Genomic DNA, 17,238 nt, shown 5'->3' with positions numbered 1-17,238 from the left:
TTGAAGAGTTCCTTATTTGGACTCGAGTTTCTCTGGAGGAGGATGAAAAGGTTCTTCTTCATCACAAAATAAAACCATGATTTTCCACAATATGTCATCACACTTATTTACTTATTGTCTCCACACAGGCGAGCCAGATGAATAGCAGCCTCGACTCTTCCGACACTTTCAACATGACATCGAAATGGTTCGTTCAGTGTTTTTAATATTAATTGTTGTTGACAAGTTTCCTTTTCTGAATTCCAAAACCCAGTCGAGTTTCTCTTTTCAAACAGATTTTGAAATTGTTTGACATGAGGACCAGCTGTGAGACTCTCCTCCTTTTCTTTCTTCTTTACTTGGTGAAAACAGCTTCAAAACCTTCTGTTGTGTTGGGGAGAAGCTGCACAAGAAACCCGATGCATTAGAAATGTTGATGAAGCTGTCTGTGTGCATGGGTCTGAAGCGTTCCTGGGAAAACCCATTGGCTCGACAGTTGGCCTGACTCCACCGGGAATCGTCATTTGGAAAATCATCCACACACCATGTCGGTGATCTGGTAAAACTTCACGTGTTGTATTTTGTTTTCAACCGATAATATTGCCCTTCGTTTTGGTTGATGAGTTAAATGCAACTACTCATACGTTTAAATATAAAAATAAAATTACTCGACATATTTATTAAATATAAACCCCTTCGAGAAGCAGTCTAACTTTGTTGTACTTCCTCCTCCTCGTCCCCTCACTCCCCCCTTCTCCCCCTTCCCTCTCCCCCTTCCCTCTCACTCCTTCCCTCTTCCACCTCCCTCTCCCCATTTCTCTCCCCCCCTCACTCCCCCTCCTTCTCCCCCTTTCCTCTCGGCCTTCCCTCTCCCCCTCACTTCCCCTCCCTCTCCTCCCTCCCCTCCCTCCCCTCACTTCCCCTCCCTCTCTCCCCTCCCTCTCCTCCTCACTTCCCCTCCCTCTCCCCTCCCCTCACTTCCCCTTCCTCTCCCCCTCCCCTCCCTCTCCCCCTCATTCTCCCCCTCCCCTCCCTCTCCACCTCCACCTCCCTCTCCCCATCCCTCTCTCTCCCCTTCCTCCCCTCCCTCTCCCCCTCACTTCCCCTCCCTCTCCCCCTCCCCTCACTTCCCCTTCCTCTCCCCCTCCCCTCACTTCCCCTTCCTCTCCCCCTCCCCTCACTCTCCCCCTCCCCTCCCTCTCTACCTCCGCCTCCCTCTCCCCATCCCTCTCTCTCCCCTTCCTCCCCTCCCTCTCCCTCCCTCTCCCCTCCCTCTCCACCTCCGCCTCCCTCTCCCCCTCCCTCTCTCTCCCCTTCCTCCCCCCTCCCTCTCCCCCCTCACTCCTTCCTTCAATGAATGAATGGATTTCTATGGCAAAAAAAGAAATTGTTGTTTTTACTGTTGAAATGTTTAAACGTTTTTTTCTTTTTTTTCCCCCCATCAACACTGTAACAGGGACGTGAGTCTCAAATTATTCTTTCTTGAAGTTCTCTGTTTTAAAACTGATTTTATCAGTCACAGCCCAACATTTGCTTCTCTTTTTGTTTACACGTCACGCTTGTTTCAGGTTTGTAATTTCGCATTTCCGTAATAGATTACACTGTGCCAGGTGTGTTTGAGTGCATTGTTTCCTGATAGGAACAGCAATCGTGATGTGAAGACAATTTGTGTGAATTTTTCTCACCGCAGCCCGGACCCTCAATTCCAGTAGAAGATTCCCGTGAAGTGGAAAGGACTTTCTGAGAGCTTGGACAAGTTATTGAAGAAGCTCCAGTCTCGATGTTTCAGACATCAAGGTAGGATGATTGAATAAGGAGGGGAGTGTGACAAGGACCTTGTTTTGAACTTTTCTGGAGGTTTATCAAATGTTCCATATTCATCACAAAACACAACCTTGATTTACCACATTATGTGTGGAATTGAGGTTCTATCCAGCCTTAAATATCAAACAATTGTTTATTTTGAATCATCTTTGCATTATAGATGGAAAACAACTAACTGCACAAAATATTAATAACAAGGACTATCACAAACAACTAAAACTCCAAGTTGTTCTAAAAGGCCACAAAATGCAGAAAAAATGCTTGGAAATTAAACATATCCTTCTCTCCCAAGAAGTGAACACTTAAACTGAAAAAGGGGCTCAAAGATGCAAATACAGTATATACACGACATGGCTAAAAGTGTGCGGACACCCCTTCTCATGAGTGGATTCGGCTATTTTAGCCACACCCATTGCAGACTGGTGTAAAAAAATCAAGCACACAGCCATGCAATCTCCATAGGCAAACATTGGCAGTAGAATGGGCTGGACTGTAGAGCTCAGTGACTTTCAATGTGGCACTGTCATGGGATGTCAGGTTCAGTCAAGTCAGGTATGGGAGCATGCGCCGGACCAGCGCATCGCTGCGTCCACTTTCCGCCGGAACTCCAGGGGCCTAAGTCTGGCCATCCACCAGGCAGATGCCTGGCCCATCCCCATCTCCTTGAGATGCTGATCAACCTGCTGCAACCAAGAGACATGGAGTCGGCCCATTGGCCTCCTCCACTCACGAGGCTCCCTTGCTGACAGAATCTGGTGAGCAGGATCAGTGTCAGGAAAATGAGCCACATGTCCACACAGCCACAGCTGACGCTCATGGACTATGCGGGTAACAAATCTCATTTTAGTCTCTCAGCAACCGCTTGTTGGACACAAAATCTGAACAGTAATAGCCAAGGACTCCCCAAAGAGTCCTGGTACCAAAGGAATTAAGTCTCCACCTCAGATACCTGGTCAGAGTCCAAGTCTGACATCTCACATCCATAGAGTTCAGGATAGTTGAGTGAGGTTGTTTGATTTCAGGAAGGCAAACATTGAGGGCATGAGTCGAGAATTGGGTGATGTTGATTTGGAGACTCTAACAAGAGGACAATCAGCATCAGAGAAATGGGAAACCTTTCAGGACCAAATGTGTTGAGTGCAGAGTAAGTACATTCCAATAAGATGTAAAACTGGAAACAGAAAGAGGCCAGGGTGGTTGAGCAGTGAGATAAAGAATGCTATTAATGAGAAGCAGAAGGCTTTTATTAGGTTTTAAATAACAGGACTGGAGTTAGATTTATATCACTGTCGGAGTAAGCAGAAGCAAGTTAAGAAAATATCTCGGCAAGTCAAAAGATAAAATGAGAAGGACATGGCTGAGAATATTAAACATAATACCAAGTCTTTCTTTCAGGATGTCACATGAAAACAACAGGATAGGACCACGGAAGGTATTGGAGACATTAATTAAGGAGCAGAGGAGGAATCATTTAAATAAATACAAACTAATCAAAGATAGTTCTTGTCTGACAAATCTTTTAGAGTTCTATGAAGCAGTGTCTGATTGGGTGGATGAGGGAAAGGGAGTGGATATGGTGTCTCTAGACATGAAGAAGGTATTTGAAAAGGTACCACATCAGAGGTTCTTCGCCAAAGTGAGTTCTTGTGGATTGGCTGGTCAGGTAGCTAATTGGATTGTAATCTGGCTTCGTAATGGGAGGCAAAGAGTGGCTGTGAGTGGGAGGATGTCTTGCTGGAAAGTTGTGCGGTACCTCAAGGATCAGTATTCGGACCATTACTCTTCATTATTCACATCAACGATTTGGATCATGTGGTGAAGAGTAAGCTTTCTAAATTTGCAGATTAGACAAAGGTAACAAGGATAGCATAGGGGGTGGTGATCAGATTCAGGAAAGTATTGATACTTGTATCGATTGGGCAAAAGATTGGCAGATGCAATTTATCCTGAGCAAGTGTAACGTGTTGGGAATGGTAAAGAACAATAAAAATAGAGAATACAGGATGCAAGGGTTAATTTTGGAGCATGTCACACAGAATAAGGGTCTGGGGGTGGTAATAGATATGGGAGGGAAGCAGACAGCACAATGCCAGGCAACTTTCGGCAAAGCAAATAGGGTTTTAGATTGTATTCGGAGGGGGATCTTTTATAAATCAAAAGAGGTGTTGTTAACATTTGTACAGGGATTTCATGAGGCCACATCTTGAATATTGTGTGCAGTTTTGGTCACCACAATTCAGGAATGACATAGATGCCATCGAGAGGGTTCAGCGCAGGGCTACACAATTGATTCCGGGTCTTGCTGGATTCAACGACGAGGAGCGGCTGAAGGAGACAGGGTTTTATACACCGGAAAAGAGGTGGTTACAAGGAGATATGACGGAGATGTTTAAGATAATGAAAGGTATAGTTAAAATAAGTGCAGATGAATTATTCAAGAGAGTAGACAGTGATAGGACCTGAAGCCATCACCTGAGAGTAAAGAAGAGTCGAGTTAAGATGGGAGTAAGACAGGAGTCTTTCACTCAGAGAGTAGTTAATGCATGGAATGTCCTCCCTGGAGAGGTAGTGGCAGTAGAAACAGTAGATAAGTTTAAATTATAATTAGATCGGTACCTGCAAGTCATGGAGAGAGAGGAGTTTTGGGATACTGACAGGACTTTTCGGTAGTTTGAGCATTGATGGGTGATTGTGTGCACGTGTGCGGAGTGCTGTTGGTGGGGGCCTCGTCTAGTGGTGTTGTGGGGGTGATGTTGTGTACTTTCCCCAAGCCCATGCCCCCTTCCTTGAGGGGAAGAAAAATAAAAAATACAAAAACTACAAAAACTTAAATTGAATAGATTTAAATAATAACAAGAAATAAATAAAGAATAAATACAAAAATAAAAATTTGCATTTTCTTCTTTGGATCTTGTGTTGATAAATTAATATGGTGTTCGTGCAGGCACGATGGGCCGAATGGCCTACACCTGTCTGATTTCCTTGAATGAACCCCAAAGAGTCATTTCCACAACAACGTTGTTTTCTGAATCACAGCATTTTCCACTTTTTTCCACTCGATTTTCACTCCACTGTTAATTTTCTTTTAGAGGTCTGTGGCCTCTCCATTTTCTACCGGACCCTATTGTGGCCTCATTATTTCATCAAAGAACCTGAAATTTGGTAAGACAGTTGCTCATACCTTCATGCATGCTTCCCATGTGCCAAACTATCCATCGGGATCATACTCTACACAGAGTGTCAGTGCTGCCGAAGCAGTCTCCTGGGCTGTTAGGCACAATCCTCGATAGGTCGCCACTCCAATGCAGGATACTCGAATGTCTCAATTATATATCCCAGCAAGCTGGTACTCATTTTGCCGACCTCAGAAGGATGACAGGCTTCGTCAACCCCACCCGGTAGAAATTCAATGGAAAGGCAAAATTTGATTTTTGGATAATAATTTTCCAAGCTGCCACCCTAACCATTAAGCAAACATCAGGCACCCTGAATTATGATATTTCAACATACCAACACTATTATTCCTAACTGAAGTGAAATTCAACTATTTCCCAGACTCTTGACCACGACAACTCCAAGCCAAATGGTCACACTGGCTGAAAAAAACCACATTTTCAATGAATACAAACCGCTTTGGATGTACACATTCCAAACTAAGTGATTCCATGCCATGTAAACAGGTTAAAATAAGAATGGGAAAAGTACTCTTTTGAAATGATATTATGATACGTACAGCGCCTTCAGAAAGTATTCACACCCCTCGACTTTTTCACATTTTGTAGGGTTGCAGCCTGAATTTAAATTGATTAAATTGAGATTTTTTTGTCACTGATCGACATGTAATATCCCATCATGTCAAAGTGGAATTCTTTTTTTTCAGAAATTTTTGCAAATTCAACAAAATTTAAAGCTGATGTGTCTTGAGTCAATAAGTATTCAACCCCTTTGTGATGGCACCACAAATTGAGCTCAAAATGGACATTATTTAACTCAACAACACAACAAAACAACTTGGTCAGAGTCCACCTGTGGCCAATTCAATTGATTGGATATGATTTAGAAAGATACACCCCTTTCTGCGCAAGGTCCCACTGTTGAAAGTGCATGTCAGAGCAAAACCTCCACCATAAAGTCCAAGGAACTGTCTGTTGAATTCCGAGATAGAATTGTGATGAGGCATCGATCAGGGGTGAGGGTGTAAAACAATTTCTCGAGTGTTGAAAGTTCTCAAGAGGACAGTGAGCTCCATCATGAGGAAATGGAAAGAATATGGCACTACCAGGACTCTTCCTCGAGCTCGCCATCTGACAAAACTAAGCAATTGGGCGACGGTGATGAATTACCGAATGACGATTCTGACAGAGCAACGGAGTTCCTTGGCTAAGATGGGAGAACCTGCCAGAAGGACAACTGTCCCTGCAGCACTTCACAAGTCTAGGCTTCATGTGAGAGTGGCCAGACTGAAGCCACTCCTGAGAAAAGGACACATGACAGCGTGCCTGGAGTTTGCAAAAAGGCACGTTAAAGTCTCTGAAAGAATAAGGCAAAATATTCTGTGGTCTGCTGAAACGAATGTTGAACTTTTTGGCCTGAATGCAAACTGCTCCATCTGATGAAAACCGAGCACAGCTCACTCATCATTTCACACCATCCCCACCGTGAAGGAGGAAACAATTAATGGAGGCAAATACAGTCAAATGTCTTTGCTGATGACTCCACCCTCTGCCGTACCATCTGTCATCCCTCAGATCAGCAAGCAGCAGCTTCTTCACTCGCTGTAGATCTGGATAACATCACAAGCTGCTCTAACTCTTGAAACATGTCTTTCAATCCTGACAAATCTCACACTCACGATGTCTCGCCAATGGGACTGTCTGGAACCACCCCCATCCCACCCCCCCCCCGTCCAACACTGACGCTCCCCATCCTTCAGAAAATCTTGAGCAAACCTTGAGCAAATCTGCAAGGAACAATGGGAGAAAATCCCCAAATCCAGATGTGCGAAGCTGATACAGACACTCAAGAAGACTTGAAGCTGTATTCACTGCCAAATGTGCTTCGACAAAGTTGACTCGGGGGTCGAATACTTATTGATGCAAGACTTTTCAGGTTTTCATTTTTCGTTAATTTCGAAAAAATTCTGAAAACATGTATTCACTTTGTCATGATGTGGTATTTTTGTGTAGATTGTGGACAATTTTTTTTGGACAATCCATTTTAACTTCAGGCTGTAACACAACGAAATGTGACAAAAGTCAAGGGGTGTGAATACATTCTGTCGGCACTGTAAATGACAATTTGATCAAATTGGTCAAATTCAATAGATGTTCAAGAAACGGAATCCAATTGACTTGAGCTCCATCAGATTGAGTGTGGCTCCTCTTTCTCTTGATGTATGGTGACACCTCCGATGCAATGCACAGGGGGAATGTCGGCTCGAAAACGGAAGGGTCCCAATGGACATCAAACAGCATGTATTTAATGCCATTATGACAATGTAAGTGGTTCAGGTACCAGAATTTCAATGCCGACACTGACGCAGCAGCCGGAGGCATTATGTTTTCAGGTTGTTCATCTGGCTGTCTGTCCCTCCTTCCATCCATCTGTTTGGGGTCAAAAGGTCAAATGTCAGAGGTCATGTGAGGTAGAAATTATGCTGCCATGCTAATTTGTGAACCATTGATTGGATTTTGACCAAACTTGGTGTAAGTATACAGTATGATGCAAAGTTGAACTGATTAGATGGGGACATCAATAGGTCAAAAGTCAAAGGTCAAAAGTGATAGGTGTTCGTTACTTTGATAATTTTAGAACAGCGGATGGGATAAAAGTCAAACTTGCTCCAAGTATGTATTATGATGGATACATAAACTGATAAGATTGTTGTGTGAAGAGGTCAAAGGTCATGTCAGGTAAAAATGTGATCGTGAAGAACATCTGAAGGGATTCAAAATCAAACGTTGTACAAGCATTTATAATGATGTAATGATGTGGTCTGAGGAATACCTGTCTGTCGACGTCGTGACATCAGAGTGCTGTTCGAGTTCACTTTCGTTTTCGTCCGGAAATTGACTCTATTCCTCACTCCCCATACACTGCCCTAACTCCCCTCACACCCTCGGCAATCCCTCTTGCTCCAGCTTCCCCTCTGCTCCCACATGACGGCATCAGCTCACGTTTCCTAAAAACCTCCTCTGCTACTCTTGCACTGCCTTTCTCAGCCCTTTTCACCCTGTCATTTACCCTCGGTCATCCTCTTTCTCCTTCCAAATCAGCCAACATCATATCATTGCATAAAAAACGGATCCCCTTGACTGTAGACCAATTAGCTTGCTTCCAGTCATCAGCAAGGTCATGGAATCAATCATCGCAGTTGACATAAAATCATTCGTTTTCTCCAACAGCCTCATCTCAGATCATCAATGTGAAGTCAGACCAGGTCAATCTCCCTTGCACATTCTGCTTCACCTCATCCAAGAGTTCAACCCATCCAAGGAACTGTGTCCAAAACATCAACAATTTTTAAAAGTTCATTCCATTACTTGAATGTTTCTCTTGGTTTTTCTATCGTGGAAGAATGGACTTCATTCTTGGAATTATCTCCAATATCCTGAATTAAAGATTCCCATTGAGATTGACAGTTGAGTGAATTTTTTTCTGTGGTCTCTCTTTCAAAGTGTGATTAAAATGCTCATTCACAACTGCCTTTCCTTCATTAAATGTTCTGTATAATGTTACACCATCATCTTAAAGAAAATTCATCAATGTTTTGTTGTTTCATTGTTTTCCCTCATCAGTCCATAACTTCTTTGGTTTTCTTCTAATTTTCCGAAATATTCCACTGAAGGCGAACATCAGAGTCTTACCTCTTTTGTTTTTCAAAGGAACAACCCCTGCATATCTATTCCTCAAATCTGATACAATTAAATCATATTTGTATCCTTTATCATTATTGAGTTCAATTAAGTCAGCGGACCATGTGTGATCAATCCCTTTGGAATAAACTTTCCTTCTTTTAACTTTGTTCCCAGACCACAGAAAGAATATCTGGAAGGTTTACTTCTCCCGAAATTCCAGTTTTTGAAAATTTGCTCCCCGACAAAAGCTTTTGTATATCAACTCCACGTTTACGAATGAATTTACCCTTTAATGCCACACACCAAACATATCCTCTTTTGTATAACCCTTTCATTTTTACTTTTCACATGTGAGATATTTCTGGTTTCAGTTTTCTTTGAACACTTGAGAACATAAATTACCGTCACTGTATTTATTTCTGAGAAAACTTCCGATCGAGTGTGAAAACCTCTTTGGCTTCCAACATATGCATTTGCATCCTAATATAAAAAAATTAAGTGTCCTAAGAAATTCCTTCATTCTCTCCATTTATTTTGGAAAAAAAATTGCAAAGTTGAAAATTGAAAAAAAAGCTTCAACCAAAGTCAAAAACACCAACATCATCAACAACATTATCTTTTCCTTCTTCCTCTTTGGTTTCTTGTTTAAATCTCCTCCACGACATTGAAGGCGTTATTCTTGACATTAATATTTTCAATAGACTTGTGAATTCATTCTTTTCCTGTGCATTGAGTGTTTATTTTCTGCAATACTTCTTTTCTTTTTCTAATCTCACTAGTTTCCATATTTTTATATTTACTCAGACTCTCTTTCCTTTCTTTTCTCTCTCTCCACTCTCAACTTCCTCACCTTCCTCATCTCTCTTTTCTCTCTCTCTCTCTCTCTCTCTCTCTCTCACTCTCTCCCTCTCCCTCTCTCTCCCTCTCTCCCTCTCTCCCTCTCTCCCTCTCTCCCTCTCTCCCTCTCTCTCTTTCTCTCTCTCACCCCCTGCTGGCTGTTGGCACGGTGTGTGTACTGTCATGGCTGCTCCTGGCTTTGTGTCGTGAGGACCTGTCCTCTGCTGTGCTGGTTCGTATCTCCCACACTCCCCATTTCGTTTCCCCAATGTTTGTTTTCTTCTTGTAAGGTTCCCCTGTGTTTCCTTTCTCTGTCGAAAAGAGATTGAGATCATGTAGCGTTGTTAGTAAGGGTATCATCGATTTTTGGTGGTGCCCTGTTAGTCCATTCATTATTTGAAAGCCCTTTGCTTTAAACCTGCTTTGTTTCGGTTTTTATTTCGCTTGTCTTTCCTTATTTTGTTTAGCTAGCATATTCTTTCCCAAGGTTCTGGAAAGTAGGAGTGCATTGTTAACTTCCTCTTCCTTAGTGAGGAAGACGACGAGCGTCACGTCTTTGTTAAATGGCAGCGGCTCGCTCGCAGCAAGTTGCAGCTTTCGAAGCACTTACTCGTAAACATGCTTTTGTTTGTGTCCCCCCTGACGGGGTTCTTACTGAAGAGATTGTTTTGGTGGTTGGAGACGCTATCGGCATTGAGCATGTACGTACTGCGTCACGTATGAATCAGAGGGTCGTGGTGTTCATTTCCGATGTACGTTATGTTCAAGATGTCGTGAGCACGATGCCGGGTTAACCACACAGAGTGGTCCCTTTGTTATGGCCTCTCCGATGGATGTCCCAGCAACGAAAATAATCATCTCTCACGTGCCTCCTTTCGTGTCGAATCAACAACTTGTCTGTGTTTTGTCCCGTTACGGAAAAATTGTGTCAAAGATCTCGATGATCCCCCTCGGGTGCTGCCATGACCAAGCAAAGCACGTGATGAGCTTTCAGCGGCAACTTTACATGGTGCTGCCGGACTGTGGGGAGGACACGAGTTTAAAGGTTTCTTTAAAGAATAAAATTGATAATCATGATTATCTTGTGTCTGTTTCATCAGCGACGTTAACATGTTTTCTTTGCGGAGCCTTTGGCTATTTAAAAAGATTTTGTGCGAAAGCTTCTTGTTCGAAGTGTGGGGAATCGGGACACATTGACATAGATTGTGAAGCAGTTAACGACCCACAACCTCGTCTGGTGGAAGAGGTGATGCCCAGGGAATCCAATGTTCCAGCTGATACTGTTCTCTCACATAGTGAGGATGGTAAAAATGATTTTATTACCGTGTCAAAAAAACGTAGAGCGTCTGTTCCTCGTAACCCCACGAGCGGTCCCAAGGTGGTCGTACTGGATATGGTTGTTCTGGTAACTGAGGAACCTCATCGGAATGAAAAAAAGGATGAAATGGTTTCCGATAACGAGAATGTTCTTCAAAGTGTACAGTGTGGTCTGGCCTTTCAGATAGCGGTAAAGTGTCTCTTGGTTTTGCTGAACCGTGTGTAGAATGTAGGGAGGTATCAGTGCTAGTTTTTCCTGAGACAGACCAAAATAGTGTTGCGGCTCCATGCGATGTTCCCGCCCCAACAAATGATCAACATACAGTTTGTGAGGCCCCGTTAGAGGTGCCCGATGTAGTTGTACAAGATGGTGGACTCGAGGCCCCATCTCATGTTGATGAAAGTGTAAACAGGGCTCACAAAGTACCACCGTGCATCACTTGGTACCCGTCTTAGACGTGTCTGTAAACAAGTTGGTAAAGGTCCAGGGTGATATTTATTAACCAAGTGGAAGGTTATCTGGGCTGTCTGCTTCTGATGATAATGACATGGAGGTGACTGATCTGTCACAGTCATCATCTGATCATTTACAGATATCTCCCCAGGTTATTGTATCCTTTCTGAATGAGACGTTTAGGCAGCAGAATGTCATCATTCATAAACATTTTCCTGACTTGCTTTCCTTCATGCAGACTGCAAAGTGTATAATTAGGAATTCTAAAGATTTTGAAATTACGACAGTACAAATTCACAGACTGAGGAAATTTATTACAAAAGCAGGGTTCGAATGTTCTCAACAGCTGCCAAACCCCCCTGATACGGGATGAAAAGGAAGGAAGTGCTTTTTGGCACCTTAAACATTAATGGGGGTGGTGCTAACCATTTGTGTCGGATCCAAGTTTAAAACTTGTTGCTTCAGAAACATGTGGATGTCTGTTTGTTGCAAGAAACGCACATAACAGAGACTTCACAGTCTGACTGGCTCTGCTTAAACAAGGGGCTTTGTTTCTTCAGTAATTTGTCTTCTGTCTCGGTGGGTGTTGCCTTTATGCTTCATCCAGGCTTTGTTCCTGACTCATAGTTTCCTTGAAATAGTTTAAGGACACTTAGCATCATTAGAGTTCATGTATCAAGGATTTCACCTCACCTTACTTAATGTCTCTGCTCCGAGTGAGAGCGGGGCTCGTAAAGATTTTTTTACACATCTGGCAAATTACCTTCATACTTTAGTCTTCGATCACTGTATTTGTATCAGAGGAGATTTCAATTGCACGTTTGAACCTAATTTGGATAGAAATACACCAGAACCACATCCTGAATCTCATAAAGACATTTCTTGTTGTTTTTCATCACTTGGTCTCCTCGATGCTTGGCGCATGCAGCACCGTACAGCATCTCAGTGTACATGGTGCCAGTGTGCTAATGGGCTGATAACACTTGCAAGGCTGGAAAGATGGTATATTTACTCTACTTTTGGAAACGTACTCATGTCTTGTGACCTCTTTCCTTCTACTTTCTCTGATTATCACCTGGTGGTTCTTGGTTTATCCTCTTCTCAGTGAACTCATAAAAGTGCGCATTGGACCTTCAATACCAGCCTGTTGGAGGATTGTTTTTTTTACTGACGCTTTTCATAGTTTTGGGGAAAAACTTCTCCAAAGTAAACCTTCCTATTCTTCTATCCAGTTCTGGTGGGACAACGCGAAAGCTCAAATTCGCGTTTTCTGTCAATGTTTTCAGTCCTTTTCCACGAGTAAGAAAAAAATTTCTGTTTCACTCTTGGAAACTGAAACTTTGCAATGAGAGGAAGACTTAGCTAAAGCTCAAAATGACAGGAAACTTTGGTCATTATTTGAAAAAAAAGATTATCGAAGAGAATTGATTCATGAAAAGTAATGGGGATGTCAATTCGACTCAGAATCCAAAATGTGAAGTTTTCTGACACCCCAAATACAAGGTTTTTCCAGTTATAAGGGGTTAAGAAATCCCAAAGGGAGATTTTCTCCTAGTTTGATGCTAAAGGGAATATTACACAAAATGAAAGTGATGTAAAAAGTCTTGTGAAAAATTATTTTTCTGATTTATTTGCGAAGGAATCTGTGTGTAAAGATTGTGTTGATAAGATGACAAACCATGTTCCTTCTTTGGGTTGTGGTCAGCGTCAAGCTCTTGAAAATCCGCTTCCCCTGGAGGAACTCAGCATGGTTCTGAATAGCTTTGAATGTGGAAAAGCCCCTGGAATCCACTTCCAGTGGAATTTTTCACAGCATTTAAAAAGGGACATCTTGGGTCCAGAAGTGCTGTTGGTTCTGCAAGAAAGTTTACATTCTGGCATTCTGCCTCTCAGCTGTCGAAGCGCGGTGGTTAGTCTTCTCCCAAAAAGCGACGATCTCCGTCAAATCAAGAACTGGCGCCCCATTTCATTACTGTGTTTTGACTACAAACTCTTTTCCAAATTTTTGGCCTATCGGCTAAAACTTGTCATCGGCAATCTCGTTCACCCTGACCAGAGCTACTGTGTTCCAGGGAGATCAATCTCTGACAACATTTTTTTTTATGATAGATTTGATTGATTGTGGTCTTAAAGAGGAAGAAGGGGTTGGTTTGATTTTCCTTGATGTCAAAAAGGCTTTTTATAGTATTGATCACACTTATATGTTTCATGTGTTGAAAAAGTTCAGTCTGGGTGAAAGGTTCATCGGTTTTGTTAAGTTGTTTTACAACAATATATCTAGTTCGTGTAAGGTAAACGATGGTCTCTGTTCTCCCATTCAGGTTCAGAGGGGTGTTTGGCAATGCTGTCCATTGTCAGGTTTACTGTTTAGCCTTTCTCTTGAGCCATAACTAATTAATCTTCGGAAATCTTTCTGACTTTGTACTGTCTCCAGAAGAACACCCTGTCGTCGTGTCTGCATATGCTGATGATGTCTGAAAAGTAATTAAAAATGATCAGGATCTAACCACTCTTCTCGGTTCTTTACGCAGGTTTCATCTTGCTTCACATTTACAGTGTTATTGGCAAAAGAGTAAAGCTCTGTGGGTGTCCTCAGCTCAATGTAAATCTGCTGGGCTTCCCTTAGTGCCACCTCAGTCTCTTCCGAAAGATATAAGGTGGATGAGAGAGGGGGTGAAATACTCAGGTGTTTCTCTTGGCCCTCATCAGGACTCCCTTATTTACTGGGAAGGAGTGGCAGATCACATAACCAAACGTCTTAACAAATGGAAAAGGTTCCTTCAGCAAATGTCTTTCAGAGGTTGTATACTAATTATTAATACCTTAGTTACCTCTGTCTTGTGGCACAAATTCATCTGTTTACAGCCACCAGATATCTTGCTTAAAGAGATGCAACAGATACTGGGAAACTTTTTTTGGAATGGTCATCATTGGTTGCGGTCAGATTTACTCTCGCCCCTTGTCTGATGGTGGCCAAGGGCTCATTGACGTAAAGTGTCATCTGATGGCCTTTCGGCTGAAGTTGATACAATGATTGATCAATGTGGAAAAACTGCCCTTGGTGACAATCTGGCACAGCTCTTGTCTTGAACTTGAACCTTGGCATTTCAGAAGGACCACGCATCCTTGGAAAGGTCTCCATTTGCTTGTAAAATTGTCCGATTACATCTGGCTGCCCTGCCTGGTAGGGTCAGGTATGGGAGCATGCGCCGGAGCAGCGTGACGCTGCGTCCACTTTCTGCTTGTAATCCAAGGGCCTCCGTCTGGCCGTCCCCCAGGTAGATGCCTGGCCCGTCCCCATCTTGAGATGCCACACCACTGGTGAAGAGGAAATCTTACACAGGTGGAAGCCATTCAGCCCATCATACCTGTGCGAACACAAAACTAATTTATCAACACAAGATCCAAGGAAGAAATTACAAATCTTTTGAGATAACCACTTTCTGAGTAGGAGTATCTCCAGAGTCGAGGGACAGGCCTTGTTGAACGATGAGAGCAATGTGCTCTTCGTCAGACACAAACACGATAACTCGTTTATTCATCCGCGACGCGACACGTACCTCATCAAACCCGATTATGTTCCCTATCGCGAGAACAATCGCTTCCACCAAAACACCCTCTGGTGAGGAGCTTGCGACGCCATTCTTGCGTGATAACCGTTCGAATGTGACATATCGCTGCGAGCGAGCAGCCGCCATGTTTCAACACACGACGGTCGACATCCTCTTAACTCAGGAGGGGGGAGTTACCAATACACTCCAACTTTTCCCGAACCTTGGTGAAGGGAGCGCTGACTGAACAAAATAAGGAAGAAAAAGCGAAATAAAAAAGGAAAATAAAGGTTTAAGGGGAAAAGTTTTTGAATTTTGAAAAGACGAACAGGGAACCGACCAGGAACCGATGACACCCTGACAAGCGGCGCGATGTGCTCTCTCTCTCTCTCTCTCTCTCTCTCTCTCTCTCTTCTCTACACAGAGGGGAAACATGGGGAAACCTCACAAACAAAAACACATGAACACAGAGGGGAAACACGGGGAAACCTCACAAACAAAAACACACGAACACAGAGGGGAAACACGGGGAAACCTCACAAACAAAAACACACAAACACAGAGGAACGAAATGGGTAGTTTGGAAACACAAACCAGCACAACGGAGGATGAGGAAAGAATCAGCCATGACAGTCACCTCCACACAACGTCCCAACGAGACAGACAGATGGAGTGATGGTTTATTAATATAATATTCATCAAGGACTGGGCCAGTTTCACCGTTCGACATTTTGAAACTGAAGATGTTTGTGTGAAATTTGTGACCCTGTCGATCAGAAGGAAGTTCTTTCGGATATTCCTGATGGCCTCCTCTCTCTCACAGGTTTCTTATTCTGTCTGGGTTGGAATTTCAGAGAACTGGTGACGTCATAGTTTACACATTGGAATTTCAGAGACTTGATGACGTCATAGTTCACACATTGGAATTTGAGGGGCTCTTCATGTTCTGTGAGAGTTCATGGCCTTGTGATTGTGATCCACCATCTCTCTGAACTTCACTTTCAATTCCACGAAGAAATTGTTCTTTTATATCATCAATATATCATGCCTCCTTGCTGTGAGTTGTGTGTTAGCTCTCATACGAGCCTCGACCAAGGTATACAAAAAAAAAAAAAAAAAATAGCGGGACCACCTTGAGATTCCTCACAAATTGTTTCCCTCACTTGTGGAACACGAGGTCTCCTGTCACTGGAACGAGAGATACTGTTCTTAATTACACCGACATGGAACATAGTACGAGAGCCTTTCTGTGTTTCTTTTTCCCGCCGCTCCTTCTCATGGCTTTACTGAGCACCGGACCTGTGTTGGTAAAAAACAGACATGGCTTACTTGTTACAAGTTACCATCAGTACACACTGTACAGTGCAGTGTACAGTAGGTACTGTATTTGGATTGGTGAATCAATTCCTCTGACGTCACATTATATTCCACTGTCATTGGTTGGAACTTGGAAGTGCCGTCGTCCACGGATCACCAAAGATCTTTGCTCATGGGTGAAACTCTTCCACATGAACACGGAAATACCCTTTTTATTTTAAATAACAACAAATATGGAGGTTTTCGTATTTTCGTCGTCAGAAGCTCAAACCGTGGGAAATTGGGGTGATATTCCCTTGATTTCTGGACTTCCATTTCAAAAATCCTCCATTGGCTCCGCCCCCACGCCCCGTCTCGCCCCGCCCCCACACCCCGCCTCGCCCCGCCCCCACGCCCCGTCTCGCCCCGCCTCCACACTCCGCCTCGCCCCGCCCCCACACCCCGTCTCGCCACGCCCCCACACCCCGCCTCGCCCCGCCCCCACACTCCGTCTCGCCCCGCCCCCACGAGGATTATTTAATTTTTAACGGCCCATTATGACGAACAATGAAGGGGGCGGTCCCATTCGTCACCAGGGAATGAGGTTCATTGTTCGTCATTATTTCTCTCTCTTGTGGAGACGATCAAAACGGTTCTCTCAGTGTTTTCGCTTCTGGTGTCCAACAGCTTGGTTTCACCATGAGACGAATTGAGGTTTTACCTCAGGAGAATAGAAGTCATCAATCTCCATTTTCCCAGAACGATCCGGACAATCATGAGGTGAACGTTTGGAGGCGGGACGAGGGTTATCCCAACGAGATGCCCAAGGTGAACCAGATGTTCCATTTCCTCTTGATTCTCTTCCCCAGGTGTTCATGTTCACCTTGTGTACAACCCCCAGGTTCATCCTCCACACGGACACAATGTGAAATATTATTTTTATATTTTATTGTTTCCTTCCCTCTTATAGAAAGTCCTCTCGGAGTGGAATGAGGTTTCTATGTTTTCTTACAGGTTCCGAACCTGGAAATTCTCCACAAACTTGGGACTGGAGCCTTTGGGACGGTATATAAAGGCACACACCTGGAATCTGGGACTCAGGTAAGAATGTGAGCGGTTTGTT

General features: G+C 43.4%; 1 protein-coding gene across 6 annotated transcripts in view; it reads left to right on the top strand.

The window, feature by feature from the left end:
• Nucleotides 1-351: 351 nt before the first annotated feature.
• Nucleotides 352-17,238, top strand: part of LOC147033325 (5'-AMP-activated serine/threonine-protein kinase catalytic subunit alpha-like) — a 51,833-nt gene continuing 34,946 nt past the window's right edge. The window contains exons 1-5 of one of the 6 annotated variants that reach the window (XM_085871544.1): nt 352-538; nt 1,436-1,547; nt 1,670-1,776; nt 16,875-16,943; nt 17,130-17,216. In XM_085871544.1, the coding sequence (XP_085727670.1) occupies nt 16,935-16,943; nt 17,130-17,216 (96 nt within the window). In that variant the 5' untranslated portion in view covers nt 352-538; nt 1,436-1,547; nt 1,670-1,776; nt 16,875-16,934. Of the gene's footprint in view, nt 539-1,312; nt 1,548-1,595; nt 1,777-16,802; nt 16,944-17,129; nt 17,217-17,238 lie in introns of those variants that run through there. The other 5 variants (XM_085871540.1, XM_085871543.1, XM_085871545.1 and 2 more) reach the window with 5 other exon arrangements.

This window comes from Eptatretus burgeri, chromosome 2, assembly GCF_056783735.1.
Source record: "Eptatretus burgeri isolate ZD-2024b chromosome 2, Ebu_testis_v1, whole genome shotgun sequence".
NCBI classification, from domain to species: Eukaryota; Metazoa; Chordata; class Myxini; order Myxiniformes; family Myxinidae; genus Eptatretus; species Eptatretus burgeri.
This window is presented reverse-complemented; position numbering and strand designations above follow the sequence as displayed.